Source organism: Gordionus sp. m RMFG-2023, chromosome 2, assembly GCF_954871325.1.
Source record: "Gordionus sp. m RMFG-2023 chromosome 2, tfGorSpeb1-WG-v2, whole genome shotgun sequence".
Classification (NCBI taxonomy): Eukaryota; Metazoa; Nematomorpha; class Gordioida; order Chordodea; family Parachordodidae; genus Gordionus; species Gordionus sp. m RMFG-2023.
Window position 1 is genome coordinate 20,067,105 of NC_088776.1, and position 21,424 is coordinate 20,088,528.

The 21,424-nt window shown below is 26.3% G+C and overlaps 2 protein-coding genes across 3 annotated transcripts in view; one reads left to right on the top strand and one right to left on the bottom strand.

The window, feature by feature from the left end:
• Positions 1–1,075: 1,075 nt before the first annotated feature.
• Positions 1,076–5,387, top strand: LOC135924163 (serine/threonine-protein kinase pim-3-like). The gene is made up of 6 exons (XM_065459212.1): positions 1,076–1,175; positions 1,690–1,796; positions 1,854–1,901; positions 2,030–2,399; positions 4,274–4,453; positions 4,665–5,387. Exons 1-6 carry the CDS (start codon positions 1,076–1,078, stop codon positions 4,871–4,873), a joined length of 1,014 nt encoding a protein of 337 aa, XP_065315284.1. The 3' UTR covers positions 4,874–5,387.
• A 75-nt stretch (positions 5,388–5,462) lies between these two features.
• LOC135925057 (activating signal cointegrator 1 complex subunit 3-like) overlaps positions 5,463–21,424 on the bottom strand; it is a 46,868-nt gene continuing 30,906 nt past the window's right edge. Inside the window, exons 26-36 of one of the 2 annotated variants that reach the window (XM_065460211.1) lie at positions 12,912–13,138; positions 11,562–11,704; positions 11,254–11,489; positions 9,064–9,277; positions 8,551–8,691; positions 8,123–8,274; positions 7,299–7,434; positions 6,391–6,487; positions 5,996–6,090; positions 5,710–5,878; positions 5,463–5,645 (exon numbers count right to left, since the gene is read on the bottom strand). In XM_065460211.1, coding sequence (XP_065316283.1) covers positions 5,545–5,645; positions 5,710–5,878; positions 5,996–6,090; positions 6,391–6,487; positions 7,299–7,434; positions 8,123–8,274; positions 8,551–8,691; positions 9,064–9,277; positions 11,254–11,489; positions 11,562–11,704; positions 12,912–13,138 — 1,711 coding nt within the window. In that variant the 3' untranslated portion in view covers positions 5,463–5,544. Of the gene's footprint in view, positions 5,646–5,709; positions 5,879–5,995; positions 6,091–6,390; positions 6,488–7,298; positions 7,435–8,122; positions 8,275–8,550; positions 8,692–9,063; positions 9,278–11,253; positions 11,490–11,561; positions 11,705–12,911; positions 13,139–21,424 lie in introns of those variants that run through there. The other variant, XR_010571509.1, reaches the window with a different exon arrangement.

Consider the following 21,424-nt stretch of genomic DNA (forward strand, 5'->3'; position numbering starts at 1 on the left):
ATAATATAATAATCATGCACTAAAAGATTTGGGGAAAATCAAAATATGTTGTTTAAATACTTCACATCACACTTTATAAATAGGTGAATAAACACCTTTTGTTAACCTTTAAAATATTATGATGAAAAAACAAATATATCAGCGAAATTGCTATTCGGCTCAACCAACAGCGCTACCAAGGAAAATCTGGTAAGTATTTAAGCTCAGAATTAATTATTCTTTAATCAAAATTTAGATATATTTTCAAAAAAAAGCCATAAAATGAAGTGATAGATTTATGCTAAAAACTATTAGCCCACCTAAAATTAGATTTTATTCAAGACATAAAAATCATTATAACTTAATTTCTAATAAATAAAAGTTATCATATCACCTTCACTAATTAACAATAATTGATTTCAGCTGTTAATCAAAAATGATATATTATAATGCAATTCTATGTGTGTAAACTCTGTATTATTTATAATAGTGTTTGCTTCTGGATTTTATCCATTCAATGTATTCCTAATTTATAATTTTAAAGCAATATTTATTTCCCGTGCTAGCGCTACAAATGTGTTTATATTTACTTTAATCAAAATATAAATAAAAATTTACATAAATAATTTAATTTCAAATATTTATGATTCAAATAAAGTATAAAAAATAGAATGAAGAATTGAATAAAAGGTGTCTTTTACATTTTAAATTTTACATAAATACAATTTTATTAACTTATAATATAAAAATCAAACATTTTTTATTATAAAAATCTTTTTATTAGAAATCATTTTTTTATATAAACACCACAATATTTTTATCGTGGTTTATAAACATAACACTTAATGAATGATGTGATTTGTTTACATTTCTCAGCAAACATAAAAATTATTTTGACACAAATGAAAATTACATAATAATATTTCTTTTATTAAATTTGCAAAATTATTGTTATGCAAATTAATTTATGAGTGGGTATCATTTGGCGCTATTTTTTTTAAAGTTAAAAAAATATAAAAATATTATTCTTTTTTTAAAAAAAAACATTATATAAATTATGAACATTTTTTAAATTAAAATTGATTATAATTCCGCAATGAGTAATATGAAATTCTTGATATACGCTGAAGATGGTAACAATGATTTATTAGACAAGGATATTATTTCTGGAAATTTAAGATCCGAGAACAAATATGGTTAGATTTATAAAATAAAAATTACTCATTTGACAAAATGTTTTTTATTAATGATATAAGCAAATGAACTTTAGAAACTGAGACCATTTTTTTATAAGGTTTACAAGTTAATTACATAAACATTTTTTAAAATTTAATATTATCGTCGTGTTTCTCAATCTCAGCACATATTCTTAAATGTATAATTATAATTATACTATATATTAATATTAATCTGGTTTGTAAAATTATAGGTTAACCCCCTATAAATTACAATTTTTGTTAAGAATTATATAAAAAAGTAATCATTTTTTTGTTGCGGGAGCATCCAAAACCTGTTTTAATTAGAACTTTAGAGAAACATGAGATGACAAAGTTTTTGAAAATTTTATAAATATGTTGGGCCATATTTTTAATTTTCTATTTAAAAAAGCTGTAATTTATGTTTTTCGATAAAGTTTTAAAAAATTTTGAATTAAATCTTGAAATGAAATGGTAATTTATTATATAATGTAATAATAAAATAATATTTTAGATGATGTTAAAGAAAGAATAGAACAAATTTATAATGTGGGAAAATGTATAGGCGGAGGTGGATTTGGGGAAGTCTATGCTGCTAAAAGAATTGCTGATCAAAAATTGGTATAATTTTAAAATTAGTTTTAATATCAATCTATATTTTTTTTTTGAATATTCAAGGTTGCCTTGAAAATCATTAAAAAGGAAAAAATATCCCATTGGGTTGAGGTAAATCTTTTATTTTAAATTTTATGATGATCGATTTTTTATAATAAAATTTTTTCTTAAACAATTCTTAAATTGAATTTCATCAAATTTATGCTTTTTGCCTCCTTAACGATAACATTTTAACATAGGCGAATGCACGACAAATTCCCCGCGAGATAGCTCTTTTACACAAAGTAAGACATATTCCCGGATGCATAAGATTATTGGATTTTTACGAATTCAATCATTTTTATATCATATCTACACATCGACCAGAATATTGCATAGATCTTTACGATTACATAACACAGTATGGCCCTTTAAAAGAATCGCTAGCAAGAAAATATTTTTCCGAAATTCTGCAGACGATAATAGCGTGTTCTGAAGTTGGGGTGGTTCATTTAGATATTAAGGATGAAAATATTCTGATAGACGTTAAAAATAATCGGCTCATTCTTATAGATTTTGGATCTGGAAATATTCTCGACAACAACACCTCTACTTACACGAAATTTGAAGGTTAAAATTTTTTAAAATAGACGTAACATTAAAATAAAATTTGCAAAGTTTTATAAATACCATTTCAAGCAAATAAAAATCTACTTCCCCATCCGATTTTTTCCCTCACCAAAATAGATAAACCTAGTAACTTTAAATAATATTTTTTTTAATTAATAAGGGAAGGTTTTATGGTAAAAGGGAATTATAAAGTATTGTAATATTTCTTTCTACGTTAGCGTATCTAGGATTTTTTATTGGGAAATGAAAGGGCACTATTGGATAGGTATTTCCGCCACAAATTTTATTGGAAATCTTTTACTTAATGTAGAATTTTGGCTATGTTAAATTTTTATAAAAATAATTCTTATTTTTCACCTTTTTTTCTAAAATTTTTGAATTATAGTCTTATTTTTAAAAAATAATAATTTTCTTATTTTTTTTTCTGATATATAATACATTGTAAAGGTCTGCCAGGCTCGGCCTATGGGTGGAGTAATGTCTTATTATTACTATCTAGGTCGGGCACCAAAATGTTAATGATTTATTACTTTTACATCTAATTATGGATTTAAATAAAATATATCCTATAATTTGTTTAAATGTTCTATTAGAATTTTTGCATAAATATAAAATGACAATACAATCTACATTATTATTAGGCCTTTTTGCTCATAATCTTGAATTTTAATTTAATCTCAAAATATGGTTAGATCACCATTGACAGAAAGTTTTAAAAACGGGACAACTTTTTTTGACATTTGCAACCTCTGTATACATTGGGGGGGGGGGGTGGAGGAAAATATATATTTGCTTATAATGATATTTAAGAGAACAAACAAATTTCTCACTTTCCCATCCTTTGGTTATGCGCCTGGCAGTCTACCTGTGCATATAGTTTTATTTTAACTCTTTTAATTCGCAAATTCTTGTGTTATATGGTATTATTATTAGCTTTACTAAGATTATTATTAGTCAGATTTTATAAAAATTAATATAATGTAGAGCGAGAATATATTTAAAAAAAGATATATATGAGATAAGATTGAGAGCGAAATTAATATCTTTTATTTGTTGTTATAGTATTAATGAAATTTTAAAAAAAATTATAAAATAAAACATGGATAAGAAATATGAAAAATGAGGAATTTCATGGAATAACAAATAACCTATTTTCTCTTATTATCTTAATCCATTTATTCATGTTCAATATCGTATTTATTTATAATCATTAAAAAAAGATAGATGTATAAATTAAATAAATTTACAAAAAATAAGAGATTTGGATTTGTGTACCAATTTTTATAATATAGGCACGACCCTAATTATTTATTAAATATCAGTATCGGCCGGTCCAATGTATCAAGCAAGATGGATATATTTTATTTTACTTTTTTGTTTTAAACAAGGTAATTTCATCCTTTAAAAAAACTGGAATTATACCAAATCCTAATATCGGTTTAAGTATCTAAAAAAGTTAAATTGTCTCCAATATTTAAATTTATAACCCTTAGGAATTATAAAATAGAGGGTATTGTAATACTACAGGGGTTCAACTTAGAAATCTGTAATTGGCGAATTTGTCTTAATTTTTTTATCCAGCTCGCCCTTGGTATTTTTTAAATTTATCTTCCGCCTGCCCTTTTCTCTAAAGAATTTGTTAAACCCCACCACACAATGTTAAAAAACTATTTTAATAACCGGTTTGGTTCTTTTTTTATTTTAATGTATTTTTAATAAATTGAAGTATGTTAATTAAAAATATTTTTTAATCAACCCACCACATGACAAATGTTTAAAATATTTTACAAAACACTCACACGGGCTAAAAACCTACCCATTGCAGACATCCATCTATTATCTTGATGAAACTTAAGGTAATATTTCTTAATTAGGCACAATGGTTTATAGCCCTCCAGAATGGATTAACAACAAATGCTACGACGCGATTCCAGCAACTGTCTGGTCCCTGGGAATTTTGTTATATGACATGCTTTATGGTGATATTCCCTTCGAAACACCTTACCAAATATGTCAAGCCAGAATATTTTTCGGCAACAAGCCTGTTTCTTCAGGTTATCTCTCACCCCCTCCTCGACTTAAAATATAATTTTGACCTCAAAAAACAATTCACACCTAAGCTTAGATGTTTACACCAATTATAAAATATTAACTTAATTTTAAATTGGATATTCCTTAAGTGTAAATTTTTTTGATAATTAAAATCATTTTGCTACTAAAAATAATATTCGAAAGTTTAATGATTTTAATAGTAAATTTTTTTAGAAGGTAAAGACTTAATTAGCGAATGCCTCAATTTTGTACCTCACAAAAGACCAACCCTGAATAGGATCTCATTGCATCCATGGCTAAACACCAGAAACAATTATATAAACCGTTGTATCAGAAGGGGCGATACAAGACAGCCGACAGGTGATGTATCAAATATAGAAGAAGGCCAAGACAATTTGCATAATAGTGTTGAGAGACTTTAAAAGACATTATATTTAAAATAAATATATATATTTTTTTTTACAAAATTAAACACAAAACTAACTACCTGTGATATTTCTTTTTGATAAATATATTTTTAAATATATCTTATAGGTTGTATTAAAGTTTTTTTTGAATGCCAAATTATCAAAATGTGTAGGAAAACAATCCTAACGCCGTGTCCTAGGTCGGCTTAGTAGCCAAAAAAGCAAAAAAAAACGAGAATAAAATATCAAAAATAACAAAATGCCACCAATTATTTAAAATAAACCAAATTAGGGTGTTCTCGAAAGGCAATTAAGTATTCAAATTAGGCTGACCTAGGGCACGGCTTAAGCGCTTAAAATTTTTTTATATTAAATAATGCAATGTTAGTTATCTACATATTAATTTACTAAATGTAGTCTAAATGCACCCATGCCTTTATTTTATACTGATTCTGAATATGTAGCCATTAACCAAACTCAAAACAATTATTTAAAACAAAATGCAACTAGTTTTATATAATTTAGATTTCAAAGCTTTTCTTTTATAAAATGCCATTATTATGCTTTGAATATCGTCGTACCTTGTAAAAAAAATTTTTATTGTATGAGTAGTAATTTATAAATAAATACCTTTTTTAAAAAATAAATAATTGACTTTTATAAGATTTATTTTAAATTTTAACAATTCATTTATTGGTGGGTAATAGAATGTTCAGACATATATCGTATTGTTGATCTAGACCTATATAGCTATCGCTCATCAAGTAGAATGTGTATATAAATCGACCTTTTGTATAATATAAACATATAAAACATTCAAAATTAATTTCTTTTGACCATTAAAATTTAACCTGGTTTGGAAGGGGTAGTAAATAATAAAGTGGTTTGGAGAACATCGTAAACACAGCCTACTCGTTTAAGAGCTACTAATTCAGTCTTTTCGGATTCCGCTAAAATCAAGACCCATGATTCATCTTTTTCTTTAGGAAATTTAGGGCAATATGCTTTGCTACCTTTTTTCTTTAATAATTTATCATTAAAATTTGGTTTACAAATAATTATATAAGTGTTTTTTATAAATTTGGTTTCCACCTTGCCTTACATGCGTTATTTATAAAATTTAGTTAATTTTCAAACCTTATTTTTATTAATTCGTGTGAGTTTAACGGTCATGGCTAATTCCTGATCGGAAAATACATTGGGCCATTCATCGGCAGAAAGTCTTGTTTTCCCTTTATTAATTATAATTTCGAATTGATATTTGAAAAAAAAGAATATACTATATAAAATGAATCCAGACAAGGATACCTCAATTTATTTATGTCAAAAATAGATAATCTATCAGACATGATTTTAAATATTTTGGTAAAATTGCTTTATTTCTATCCGGGGCATTTTACTCTAATTATAATAGATAATGATGAATAATCTAAATCTTAAAAAATAATAATTATCAGTAATAAGTGTATGCGATAACGATTAAAAAAATAAATATAAAAAAAATATTTATGAAAATTAAAGATTCAAATAACTTTGCAAATTGATAAAAATTGATTGAGCAGTGGATTCTTGAAAATAAAGCGAGATGTCAATCTTTATCATAGGAAATCTCATTAAGGCAGAAAATATCTTTATTTTTTTAAAATATAATTACAAAGGATTCACAGAGAAATGATGTGTTTTTAATATTTTTAAAAACCTGGCCCAGCCTAAAAAAATTATAAACTATATTATTTTGATTGATATTTAAAAGAATGAGTGCGATTCGCAAGGTCAAACGTCCTCTGACGACAATGTAGATGATAATGCTAAGGATGATAGTTGGGGTATTGAAAAGGATAAAACACGAAATACAAGTATACAGGAAGTTTAAAGATGGTAGCTTTTTAAACAACAATCATGGTGAACATGAACACCTAAAGATGGTACGGGCATACAATGAGAAGGCTTAAAAACTATATAGGAAAAATAAGAGTCTAAAAGAGATGGATAAATGAAAGTGAGGAAGACCAAAACTCCAATGATCGTTAAAATTTTAAAATAAAAACCAAAAATTAGGAGTCTATAAATAACAAAATTTCTTATGACTACAATTAAAAATAGTTTTATTCGAATATTCGTGAATACTAAAATGAAATTATTTCGAATATTTGTTAGGAGCACGAAGTCTGACATTAAATACATTTAGTGATTATTTTAAAGTTGGGGTTGTAAAAGGTCCATTTCTTATACGAGTATGTCTTTCGTCTAATTTCTTTACTTAAGAATCCGAGATGTCCCTCAATTAGATTATTTTAAAATATGTGAATAGATGATAGTAATTTATCAAAAATGTTGCATATATTTAAGATAAAAATATTCCGTCTTAAAAACGACGTTATTGATGGGATACAGACGTTTGACCTTCTGTATCTGCCTCTGTGGTTTAAAATTTTTTTACATCATCTATCTTAGGATTGGTAAAATAATGAGTATCAGTTAGAATATTTTTCAAGTTGACCCGCTCATCTTGACAATAAATCACCAATTGGGGTATGTTCACAATGTCAATAATTTTACCATTCAAGGTAACATTTCTAAAAAAATAAATCAATAGAAGGGAATTGAAGTAATTTATAAAAAAATAAAAACTAAGGATATAAATAATACATCGGGGTATGTCCTGGTTCGACTTATATAAATAGCCGACTGAGTTTCAACTAAACAGTCTAAAAAGTATCAGAAAAAAAGAGAAAAACCAATGCCATCAAACACTTAAAAGGTATCCTAATGTTAAACCCAGGCTAACATTAATAAGTAAATAAGTTGAACCAAGACACACCCTTAAGATTAAAAAATATATATATAAGTTAATAATTTCGAATTCTTTCTATATGCTATATAGTCACTTGCTAAAACTAGCAAAAAAATAAAAAAAACAAAAGTTATTTAATTAATAAGAACAATAATAGAAATTATTATATAATATTTAATATTATAGAACAAGCTAAATCTTAAGGCGCATGTCGAAAAAAAAATCGGCTAAGCCTTTTGGTACGAATTAATAAATTTTGACTTCCCTTAAAGTGAAGTTATTCCTTAAGAAAAAACTGAGGGGATAATTCCCAACTAAAAATTTAGGCGTTTTTTGGAGTCGGCCCAAAAGCAGGTTATAGATGTGATTTTCGACACTAATTCTATTGTTATTTTTATTTCTTCATCTTTTATTATGTCCCCCAGACTTCTTCATAAAATATTGTATATTAGAGTTGCATTTAATTATACTCGAAAAAATGGAGGTGATCTGAATTAATGAAAGGTAGAGTGGTTAGAGATGAATCTTCAACCCATCTAGATTGAGCGCACATTTGCATAAAATTGACCAGGAGCAAAGACACCGCCAACCATCCTTCCTCCGCGGCCATATCTAGTAATGCCTTAGTGAAAATTTTATTTTATATTTTAAATCAATTACCGTACTTTGATTTAAGAATTATAAAAGTGATATAAATTGTTTAAAAAATTAATCATATTTGTTAATGTATCCTCTATCCTCTACCACGCCGAATTCAAGTACATGCCCCACTAATTTTTAAATAAAGCTTCGGTTCAGGTTATTAAAAAAATAAAATAATAAAGGTTCGGTTCAACACTGCATATTACTATATAAAAAATTATATCAATTACGTAAAACGGAACAAATAATAATTAACTTGCAAAATTCTGAAAATTTGGTCTAACATTGATTTGGTGTCGGTATAGTAATCAGAGGAAGGCAACTTAATGCGCCCAAAATGACATTGCATGAGCAGGTTAGCCTTGGTGTGAGGGCTGTCGAATGTGAAAGGATCAACCTATTCAAAATTTTAATTAAAACTTATTCTAATCGCTTCTTTCCGAACCAATTTTATTTAGGGTCTGCACAAAAAAAATCCAGGGTTTTAAAGATAATAGAAAGCAAAAAAATTTCCATTCTTTTTTTAAAAAATTGGGCAGGGAAGGGTATTTTTAAGACAGATTGGTCTAAGTCCGATGTCAAAAGCTTATTTAGTATACAACTTTTAAATTAAAACGTGTGAATAAGCTATTTTAGACATGGGAACAAAAAAAATACAGTGATATATCATGAAATTCTTTTTTTAAGTGATTATATTTACAAATTGAGAAAAGTTGTCTATCAATATTTACCTCCAAAAGGTAGAAAAATTAAGCAAAATGGTTATAACTTTGTAAGGCACGCAGTCGGAAAGTTCGGCATTTAGGGCGTCTTCGTTATGCCTTACTGGCAATTCGTTATATTCAGCGGCGGAAGAAATAACCGTAAGGAGCAATTCAATGGAGCAAGAGTTGGATGATAATTTATCCTTGAAGACTTTTATGCTCATATGCGATAAGTAGTAAAATGAAGCTATCCTACCCAGGGTAGTGGGCTCTAGTGTTCTGATTAAATAAAAAAATATATTAATAAACAAAAGATATTTTATAAGTGGAATTACATACTTAACTCTTACTTATAAATATTTATTGGTAGTTATTAATTAGCAAATATACAAAAAAAGAAGGGAGGGAATATTGTTTCTTACTAATTTAACATAGAGTTGAAATGTAAGAGTTATTCATTTGTTTCGAAAATATCTCGGGTTATAAATGTGCTAGTCATAATCTAAAATTTAATATTTTAAGACAAGGGGCACAATATCTAGCTCTAATGTATAGCCGTAGAAGGATGTTGGAATATTAAAAATTATTTATAGCACATAATTTTTAAAAGACTTTTGCCGGAATATTCCAGCATGAATGTATATAGTTCTGTAATGACATTCTGGAATTTAGGTATTATACATTATGCTAGAATCCAATTCAGGCAAATAAATTTTTTTTAAAAAATGTGATAAATAAATTATTAATAAATTAAAGATTCCAATATAACCCTACGACATACCAATTAGGGGCGGATTAGCGGTGTACCACCTTCGTAAGCATATCTTTTCAAGCGTACTCATTTTTATGGGAGGCTTTGCCTCCATATCTCCCATTTTGCAGGCTTTCGGAATGCTTTTACCAGGCCTTCGTCCGGGCCCGCCTTATTGTTATATATGGCTTTTATCATTTCTTATATTTTTCAACAAATAGGTGAGACCGGGCTATACGACAGGTGTTTTACATTTTATGATAAAATTAATTGTAACATTAGATAACCACTTAATTAGGCTACTAAATAAAAAAAACCGAGGCTTTCTGCCTTTTATACTGTGGGTGCTATTTAGGATTAAGTACAAGTAGTGCTTTTCACTATTTACCGACGACACTGGGTAAGATGGCAAATATAAAATTCAACAAACAAAACCCAAATTTTTTACCTATATTATTTACAAATGATAATGATAAAACAATAATATCTTCACAATATGGGGCACACATAAAATGGATCATTCTTAGCACAAATTGAATGTGCCCATTTGGATATTTTATCCAGTATTCGCGTTCACAATTTCAATTTTTTATATTTATATTTATCTATTTTTTTCTTTTGCAATTTAATACTCTTTTATATGCCATTTTACCCCAAGACGTTTAGCCCCTAGGATAGTGAGTTCGCGTAAATGGTTATAGAAACTCTTCTAGATAAGCTAGTAACTTTGGGCCAAGTTTAATCAATAGCCTAGACATTGAGCAATATAACATATAAATTAACATTTAAAAAAGTATTTTATTTTTTTCTCGAGATAAAAGATACTAAAAAGAAAAGTTGCTAAAAAATCGTTATTGATCAATTTTTTGAATAAAAATTTCCCGTTACTAAATGAATATATGGTAGATAATATGTATATAAATACATCTTTTGGCTAAATTTGAACAATTAATCCTAAAGATAAAAAGTTATGTCAGTTAGCCATTTTACCCCTCTTGCCGGATAGCCCGATGATAAAAACATAATCTTAATTGCGAAATAAATAAAATCATATTAATTGCACATAAAAAATTATTACAAGCCTCGAGAATAAGACTTATCGTATATAAAATATCAGGAACTTTGGCGCAAGTACCCTAAAATTTTTCTAGTTCAAAAAATGCCACTTGGTCTTACAGTCGCCCCCTGCCTAATATCCAAACTCAGTCAGTATCTGAAGTTGGAAAGAATTATTTCAAAATTTAGATATTTATATATAAGCTAATATGAATATTCAGTAGAATATGATAAAAATGATTTTTTTGGTTAAATTAATATTGAATTCTATAGTTCAATTCAACTATTTTAAAATTTGAGCACTATTTGCGACAAAAAAATTTGCTTAAAATAAATATGGGAAAAGGAGAGAAAGAAAAAGGGAGAAATAAACGAAATTACTGTCTTTTTCTGCGCATTACAACTGTTCTTGTATAAATTATTATAACATATAATAATACAATAATACCTGCTATCCTCTTGAACAGATAGGCAAAAAGAATTTTCTAGTTCTAATACAGTTTTTTCCACCAGGGATGAAAGATACAGGTTTGCGCAATTAGTTTCCATGTCTTCCAACCCGTAAAACGAAGGATTTTTCCAAAGTCTCCTGAAAAAATAAGTCCATGTCAAATAATCTAAGGCTTCTTGCTTATTTTGAATTGTTCCTGATACTATTTCCGCATTTATATGATCAGGAAGTACCTTAGGATAGATGATTTGTTATAAAATATTTTATATTTTTTAATGAATTATAAAGAATAAAATCTGAGATACCTCTAAAAGATTAGATTCAACAGGAAACGGCTCGTACAAGAATTTTTTATAAAAATGTTTTTTAGAGTCCTGAACTAGTATAACAGCGACTCCCTGTTCATCATATTGGGGTCTTCCGGCGCGGCCCATCATTTGCAAAACGTCTAAAAAATTACAAATAAAATTCAACAAATGATAATCGAAAGATATTATTGTAAAAAAGAAGTTAATATTTATATTTAATGACATTTTTTTATATACATGAGGTATTTTTTAAAAGGAACTCTATATTAACTTGTACCTGACCTGGGAATTGATAACTAAAATTGTTCTATTCAAATATGAAATATTGTTGGTATACAGAGGATCATGTTTTTGCCCCTCTTCAGTAATGCCAGGAAACATGTACAAGTTAAAAGGAGAGTTCTGTACGAACCTGCCGGAATCCAACCTTATTCGTAGGCAAAATAAAAATAACTAATAACTCTATATACTTTTCACCAAAATTTTTCACCCAAGTACATATAATTTCAATACTTTCAAAAAAAAAATCACAAAAATAGAACCGGGTACTTGGAAATTTTAAAAATTGCCATGCTCAGATTCCTAAGCATTTTGAGCGAAGATTCCATGTATAAATATTTTTTGCTTAATATTATTATAATAAATTGAACCGGTTGATATTAGACACGTGAAATTTTTTTTTTCAGTAGCATAAAATTCTTTATTAGAATATTTCTATTTTGTGTATTTGTTTATCTATTCTTTAAATAAAAAAATTGTATTTATTTTAATATGGTCGAAAAGCTAGCGCAGGGCAAGCTCATAAAAAGTTAATTTGGGGCAAGGCCGGGATGTAGGAAGTGATAAAAAAAATATAACACTATTTAAATAAGGATGACAATACAATCTACATTACTAGGTTTTTTTTGCTCATATTTTTATACTAATTTGAATTTACTCAAAACCGGGCCAAATCATCATTGACAGAAATAGGACATATTATAGTATATTAGACTTATTGATGAATTCTAATATTTGATACAGTGATAATCGATAAAGTATAGTGTTTTTAATTTATAACCACTCCTAAATATTTAGACAGTTGTTTATTTTGGTGTTCAACAACATATATTTCGGATAAGGATAGATGGGACCTGGATTTTAAAAAACCGGGTAGGGCAGCCTTAATAAAAAAATTGGAACAGGGCCGGGTATAAATTTAGCCAGGCCAGGCGAGAACCAAAGCCCTACCGGGCTGGGCCCGAAAATTCTGCTATTTGAATTTCTATAGTTTAAATCAGTGATAGGCCAATTAATATTGTTATAGCCTCGTACATTTCTGATAAGAGTTTTTATCAATAAAAAAACCGGTTATAGGGAAATCGACGTATTTGTGAGTTTTGCCGTCAAAATATTCCGTTCCTTTTATCACAACCAAATGAGCTGGGTAATTAACTCCCCAGGCTAGGGTGCTCGTGGCTATTAACACCAGAATTTTTTGCGAAACGAAAAGTTCTTCTACAATTTTTCTATCTTTCTCGTGGAGACCAGCGTGATGCATACCGATTCCGAATAAGAGGAAGTGGGCTAAATGGCTTGCAAAATTTGAAAAATAAGGAATTATATAGATCTGTTTTTAAGAGAATAATATTAAATATAATGTTTAAGTTTGAAAGCTAGCAACGGTTAACTTAAATAGTATTAAGTAGTGAAGGAAAATCGGTTGGCTAAATCGAATTGAGCCGATTTCTATGTAACATGTTTTCGCCGTTACTTTTGCCTCCAGTCTATAATTTCAAGCTGCTCACACCCCTAGGTTAAGCCAAAAATATCGGGTTATACCTAGAAGCCGAAAAGATAAATTAACCTTGATCAGTGAGCCTAATCACTTCAAACTCTACTTAACCGCTTTAAGGTCGGCTTGAGTTAATCTTTCTCAAAAACTGCTTGAGTAACACTATTTTACAAAACTAGGGAGGAAGAGCTGGGTCGCTCCTCTAATTTTAATGTAGAAATTGTTTAAAAAATAATCTTAATGTATTGTTTAATACAATAATATATATTTATAAATATATGAAACTATTTAATTTTAATAAATGTTACGCCGAGTTATTATTTATATTTTTATATTCTCGGAATTATAAAACATAAAAACCATGGAAGACGATATCGTGTTATTAACATATAAAAAAAATATTGAAGGTGAAATAATCATTTCCATACTACAAGAAATATTTTTATCTTCTAAAAGAAATGAACCAAAAGGAAGCAAATACTAAGGCCAAATGTTTATTATGTATAAATTGACAATATCATTCTCAAAGGTTAGCTCTTTCAATTTAAAAAAACATCTCATGGTAAAAACATATTAATATATAAATAATATAATTATTTATATTATAAATCTGCAGAGGTACCAATTGCATAGCTCGGCCTAAGTTAATTTTAGGCCGGGCCTGGATTATTTTTTAAAAAAAAATTCTGCCCGTCCGGGTTTTATATTTTCACCTTATTAATTTTAAAATAAAATTTCGACTCGTCTCAAGTATATATATATATTTTTTAAGCCCGGGTTTAAAAAAAAATTAGCATGGTTTTTAAAAGATATACAGTTTTGATATTTTACGGTTAATTTTTAGCTAATATGAAATAATTTCTAATAACTTTTAAAATCATCATCTTATGCTATGATAATTATTTTTCATTTAATACCAAAGAAAAAGAGTACATTTGTGTTTATTTTTGGCAAAATTTATTCTACTTTACTTTGTAATGTTGTGTGTTTGACTAAAAATAAAAATAATTAACCTTTAAATTAATAACAAACATGACAAATTAAGATGATGTGGTTGGTTTATTGTATGTTATTTTCTATTATTAATAATTTATATAAAAAATTTACCTGTAATATCAGTTGAATTTGAATTATATTGTAATTGCTTAAAATAGTAACTATTTTTCTTTTTTTATTTCACTAATTGTTATAACTTCAGATGTTTGTGGATGCTTAAATATTTTATCAAGCCAATAAACTCTTGAAGAAGCATTTAAATAACAAACATAATCATAAACAAAATCTAATAGAAAGGGTTTTTAGTAAGATACAGTGTCTATTGGAGCAAGTGTGTTAAGGAGCTTATACCCTAAGATCACCTATGTCCAGGTTATTTATTTTATTGTCGATTAGCTTCATCTTGAATTTTAAATCATCCTATTTTTTTTGTTGCAGGTGTGTGTTATGATATCACGGAGTTCATAATTAATATTAGAAGATGTGATTTTAATATTCCTAGTAAATGAATTACCAGACAGCAGGAATTCGGAAAGATTTGTGACCAAATAAAAGAAAAGCGAACCATTCATCCTTAAAAGTGAAATTTTTCAACATTCTATTAATGCATTGAGCATAATAGGTTGAAAAACGACTCTGGTCTTGGGATTTTGGAATGCCGAGGAATTGGTGATCGAATATCAGATATATTAATTTCAGGAGTTGCTAATATAGACGGAACGGAAAGTTGAATCTCAGGATTCAAGAGTGAGCTGTGCAGGATTGTTTGGGGATTATAATTGAAATAAGGTAAAATCTGTTATCTATTTTTTAATACAAATTTAGTTTAGATAGTTTTATTTAAATTTAAATAATTTGTTAAAAAAATTAAATTTGTAGATGAAAATCAAGGATTTATTAGCCGAATATTTCAAATTTAATGATAAAGGAGATTCTGAATGTAGAATATGTGATGTAGTATTAGCAGGGAATCAAAATAGCAATTTAGAGAATTAAGAGGAATCACTCGAAACAATTCGCTGAGCATTTAGGTTAAAAAAACGAAAATCATAGAAACTTCGACTAAAACCTTGATTACTACCAAATCTGATATAAAAGATATTGTACCAAAAAAATCTATTCATATTTTGATGTCAGAAGATATGGCAAATGCTTTGGTTGAGATGGTGACCGTTAATGGCCGCTCTTTTTCAATAATTGAAGACTCAGGGTTTAAAAAAATTATTGACCCTATTACTAAAATCCTGGATGTGTCAACTAATCGTTATAAAATTAAGGACTTGAGTCTAAAAAAAATAGTGAGAAAAATTAAAAGAGAAACAAAAAATAAATTAGTTTGTTTAAAAATTGTTCTGCTAAACGATTAGATAGAAGCAAATAAATATTCAGTATGTTCGAAGCAATATTATTGTATTAAGAAATTTTGGATGAAAGAAATGAAATAAATAGCTACAGGAAATAATATTAAAAAAATGATTTTAGAGACCCTAAATAAATTTGGCATTCCATTAAACAAGCTTATACATTATAACAATGCAAATTTAATCAAGTCTATAAGATTATTAAATGAATCTGTGGAAGGGGAGAATTGGGATGAGGATGATATAATCAATGAAGAAATAGCAGATCTGGACCAGATGTTAAAAATTTAACTCTAAATGTTTATAACATTAGATATGCAGCACACACATTACAGTTAGCCATTAATGATTTTTTAAAGACAAGTTATGCGAAATCGTGTTTGACCAAGTAAGGCAAGTGGTAAAATTTTTAAGAACTTCAACGATCGTTAGAATCTTGAATCACTGAAAAAACCTATGGCTATAATTGATTGTACACGATAGTCATCGGTTTACGATAAGCTGGATAGATTGTTAAAATTGAAAGATTTTTGAATGAACTTTGTTACAACATCGGAAGTTATTCTAGAGGAAACAGAATGGGACACAACAGCTACATAAGTTTCGTTTTGAAATCACTTAAGATGACAACCTTTAGGCCACAATTGGAGCAAATGTGCCTCTCCGATTTATATGGCAATTGTAAAAAAATTTAGAATTGGAAAAAATAGACAATAATATTTCCAATGAGATATTAGGGCATATGAGATTTAGAAAGGATATTTATTTAAATAATAATATTCTTTATGCATCACTATATTTAGACCTCAGATATCAAATCCTATTAAACATTGATCAGGAAGAGATTGCTAGAGCTCATTTAACGGAATTATGGGGAAAATATAAATCATTAAATTATTGAATGCATCAACATTACAGCTACAAGTGATCTTGATTATGATAATGATGATTTTGAAAAATTGTCTTAGAAAAAGAAAAAAAATTAAATTAACACATCATCAAAGTGAACATTCCAATTAGCTCATTATTATAAATTTTTTCACACATTAAAAATATTAATAAGGATGCAAATATTTTAGACTTCTGGGAAGAGAATAGTTTAATTTATCCATAATTATACACGTTGGCGAAAATTGTTCTAGGTGTCCCATAAACATTATATATAATATATTAAACTTAATTAATAATTAGGTCAGCGTTGAACGATCGCTCTCATCATTAAAATTTATATTGTCGGACCTACGTGGAAATCTTAATTTGTGTTGCGTAATCGGCTAAAAACTACGCCTAAGCCTAATCAGGCTTAGCCTAAAAACTGGCTAAACTCTTTAGGCTTAGCCAAAAAATCGGCTAGACCTAATTAGGCTTAGCCTAAAATAGGCGAAAACTAAATTAATCTAAAATTCTGCATCGGCTAATCGTCCGTCAGCGTTACGTAAGATATCATTAATTATTATTTATATTTATATTTAATTTTAAATTTTATTATTATCAACAAATAAATATATATATGATTTAATATTTTTTATTTAAATTATTATATTATGAAATGAAAATAATTTGAAAATAGATTTATTTATTTGATGTTTTTTTAATAATAAAAATGATATGCTGCTATTGTAATGCAATATTATTTTTGTTACAATTTATTAGTGATTTTCAAGCCAAAATTTTAAGCAAAAAATATTTTTTGAAGTTCAAAAAGATTTTTGAACATATTTTGATTTGATAAGAATTTTAAATCTTCTTTTGCAAATAAATCTTTTTTGTGGAATTCTTTGTGAATTTTATTAGGTGAAATTTTTATAATTTTTTTTGGTGGTTTTTTTTAAATAATTTTTTTTCAATATTTATACTAAACTTTAATGTGACAATTGTCATATTCCTTAAGATTTTTGAAATTTTTTGACATATAAAAATATAATTTATATTGTAAAGATGTTAAATGTTAAATTCAATGAAGTTATTCCTTGGAAAAATAACATATCATAATCGGTATTTTTAAACATATTAGATCTTTTTGACTCTAATGGGGAAAAATATGTATTTTTAACATGTTAAATTAAAATTTCATGAAGATGTACCATAGAAAAGTGACAATTATCATAATCATTATTTTTAAATTTCTTTGACTTAAATAGGCTAAAATAAATATTGTTAACATGTTTAAATAAAACTTCTGCAAAGATGTACCCTATATAAGTGACAATTGTCATAATTGTTATTTTTAAAGATTTTTGAATTTTTAAAAATATAGATTGTAAACATGTTAAATTAAAATTTCTAGAAGATGACTATAAAAAAGTGACAATTGTCATAATCGTTATTTTTAAAGTTTTTTGAATTATTTTTAATGCAAATGGCTAAAAATATAGATTATAAACATGTTAAATTAAAATTTCACGAAGAAGTAACATGGAAAAGTGACAATTGTCATAATCATTATTTTTAAAGTTTTTTGAATATTTTTGACGCAAATGGGCAAAAATATAGATTGTAAACATGTTAAATTAAAATTTCTTGAAGATGTACCATACATAGAAAAGTGACAATTGTCATATTCGTTATTTTTAAAGTTTTTTGAATTATTTTTAACGCAATGACTAAAAATATAGATTATAAACATGCTAAATTAAAATTCCATGAAGGTAACATGGAAAAGTGACAATTGTCATAATCGTTATTTTTAAAGTTTTTTGACGTAAATGGGCAAATATCTAGATTGCTAACATGTTAAATTAAAAATTTAGTGAAGATGTACCATCGATAAGTGACAATTATCATAATCGTTATTTTTAAAGATTTTTGATTTTTTTTGGCGCATATAATAAAATTCACAAAAATTCCTCAAAAAAGTTTTATTTACAAAAGAAGATTTAAAATTCTTATTAAATCAAAATATGTTCAAAAATCTTTTTGAACTTCAAAAAATATTTTTTGCTAATTTTGGGCGTGAAAATCACTAATAAATTGTAACAAAAATAATATTACATTACAATATAGCAGCATATCATTTTTTTAATTAAAAAAAACATCAAATAAATAAATCTATTTTCAAATATTTTCATTTCATAATAATTTAAATAAAAAATATTAAATCATATAAATATGTTTATTTGTTGATAATAATAAAATTTAACATTAAATATAAATAAAATAAATTATTTTACTAAAAGTAAATAAAAATAATTAATGCTAGTCATATCTTACGTAACGCTGATGGACGATTAGCCGATGCAGAATTTTCGACTTATTTAGTTTTAGCCGATTTTTAGGCTAGGTCTAATTAGGCTTACCCGATTTTTTCACCTAAAATCTCGGCTAAGCCGCTTTGTAGTCGGCTAAAATTAGCCGTTTACGCAACAATAATCTTAATGACGATATTTTAGAAGATATCATGATGTTTCGCCTAAATAGAATTTTTAAAATAAAAATATAATGTTACTTTTTAATGTAATAATAATTATGATGATAAATTATATGGCAATAAAATAAATTTAAAAAAAATGATATTTCTGTTATTTTAACTAATTTTAATAAATCATTATTTTTCTGGTCTCTAAACCCTGAACCGGGTTCAGAGATTTTCCACTGAACCCAAACCCATTTTTTTAGAAGGGTTCATATATCCCTGTTAAAAACAACTGATGGATGTTATCTAAAATTATTTAACGTTGTAGGCGACAACTACTCTTTTAGAAAATAGTAATCAAAAAAATTTGAGCCTTCAAAAAGTGAAGGTTCATAAATATCCAATAATATAAATATTTATTCATTACTTACAATACATAGTCGCAATTCAAGAAACCCGAATTTATCATTTTAGAATTTTGTATATTAGTAATAAATTAAATGCACATATATGGGCTTATTTATATAAAGGATATTTTCCCGATTTTTTTTATATAGTCACATATATAATATTTTTAATAAAATGTCATATCTTATTAGATTTACAATATTTTTTTATATTTAAACCAATTATAATTTAATGTTAACAAAAATAAAGTAATTTACAATTTATAGATTTAATATATAAAAAAATCCGTTAGTTGGCATTAAAATATAAATTATGAAAAAAATTGTTATTGTTATTGTTAATTTTTTAAAATTTTTTAAAATTTTTTATTGGTAATATTTTAACAAATTCTTTAAAGAAGAAATGGTATAAAAATGTAGATTATGACATTTATCAGTATCATCTTTCACCTAAAATACCTATTTTGAACTAATTTCCGTCCAAAAAATTGAAATAGTTTAAAAATGAGAATTATAGCAAATATTATATTTTCTCAGAAAATCTACCAAAACATGTTCAATTATCTATTTTTAATTATTGTAGTCAAAAATTAGTTAAAAATTATTGTTATGAAATGATGGGTATATGTTAATATGACAATTTGCACCTTATTGAATATATTTCATTTATTTATTTGACCCAAAAGAAGTTTAATCTTTTAACTATTTTCATCAAAATAATATTAGAGTTTAAAAATATTATTAATATAACAGGTACATTTTTTAATTTTATAATTAATAATTATAACGCTAACGAATTAAAATTTGTATGTAAAATTTTATAATTATAAGCAGACTTTTTCTTGCCAATCTTAAATAAATAAATGTCAAACTATGTGTGTCATAAGGACTTAAACCTCGAGCTAAGCAATAAAAATCAGTTCAAATTCAAGCCTTTAGATGAAGACAGGAAAAAAGTTTAAACCTAATTTGAGGCCAAAAAATGGGCTAAAACTCGACTAAGCCGCCTACGAATTAGCGAGTTATATGATTTTCCATCACTAGTATTAAATAATTTCAATATTAGTTTATAACCTGGTTGGGCAGTAATTAATTCCATCATTACAATTCCTTTTTTATAATTTAACTATAATTAATTTCACTTTAAAAAAAGGTAGTAATTATAATTAATTACATTTTTTAATACAGTAATCAGAAATTAGTATATAATTTATAATTCCTTTTCTTATTTAATTAATTTTTATGAAAAAAGCTTAATAATTGCAATCATTCATCCATATATTTCATATTTAAAACTAGTAATATTTGCAATGCAATATTTTATTCATATTTATGGTGGAAACATATTTAGTAATTCTAAATCTTTCATTTTTACCTTGGACTCTGACGATAACTCCGATAATTGCTCTCAAAATACAATCTTACATTGAGTAGAAGATAAATCCAAATTGAAAATCCATCCAATTTTTTTAAAAATAACTTATAAGAATGATAAAACCATAAGTGCCGCCTGTTAATCAAACCACCAGTAATTTACTAAAACATATGAAGGTATATTTTAAATATTAACTTTTTGTTCCTAATTTTTCTCTTTTAGAAAAAATCTCCTTCTATGTTTTAAAACAATTTCATCATTTAATTTTTTTTTATTGAATCAGCAAATATTTAACAATCTATACCAGAATTCACGTTTTAATAACGAACTATTTAAATAGATATTTTTAAAAAAAGTTATATGTTTTTTAAAAATATTAGTTAAAAATATATTCAATATCATTTGTTGATTAGGGTGTTGATTCCATTAATATCTATTAAGGATGTTCCATTTTTTTAAAATATAATTTGATTGTATTTCTTAACATCAAATGTATAAATAAAATGTTTATAACAATTTATATGCAATGTCTTATTGAACGAGTGACCTTTATATTTTTCAAACATCAAAAATTGTAATAATGAATAAAATATTA

Bases quoted from the DNA above. Each gene is read 5' to 3' on its own strand.
- LOC135924163 (XM_065459212.1), top strand. From the start codon at position 1,076: ATGAGTAATATGAAATTCTTGATATACGCTGAAGATGGTAACAATGAT. The intron at 1,176-1,689 runs GTTAGATTTATA...ATAATATTTTAG, and splicing joins AAGATCCGAGAACAAATATG to ATGATGTTAAAGAAAGAATA. The intron at 2,400-4,273 runs GTTAAAATTTTT...TTTCTTAATTAG, and splicing joins TACTTACACGAAATTTGAAG to GCACAATGGTTTATAGCCCT.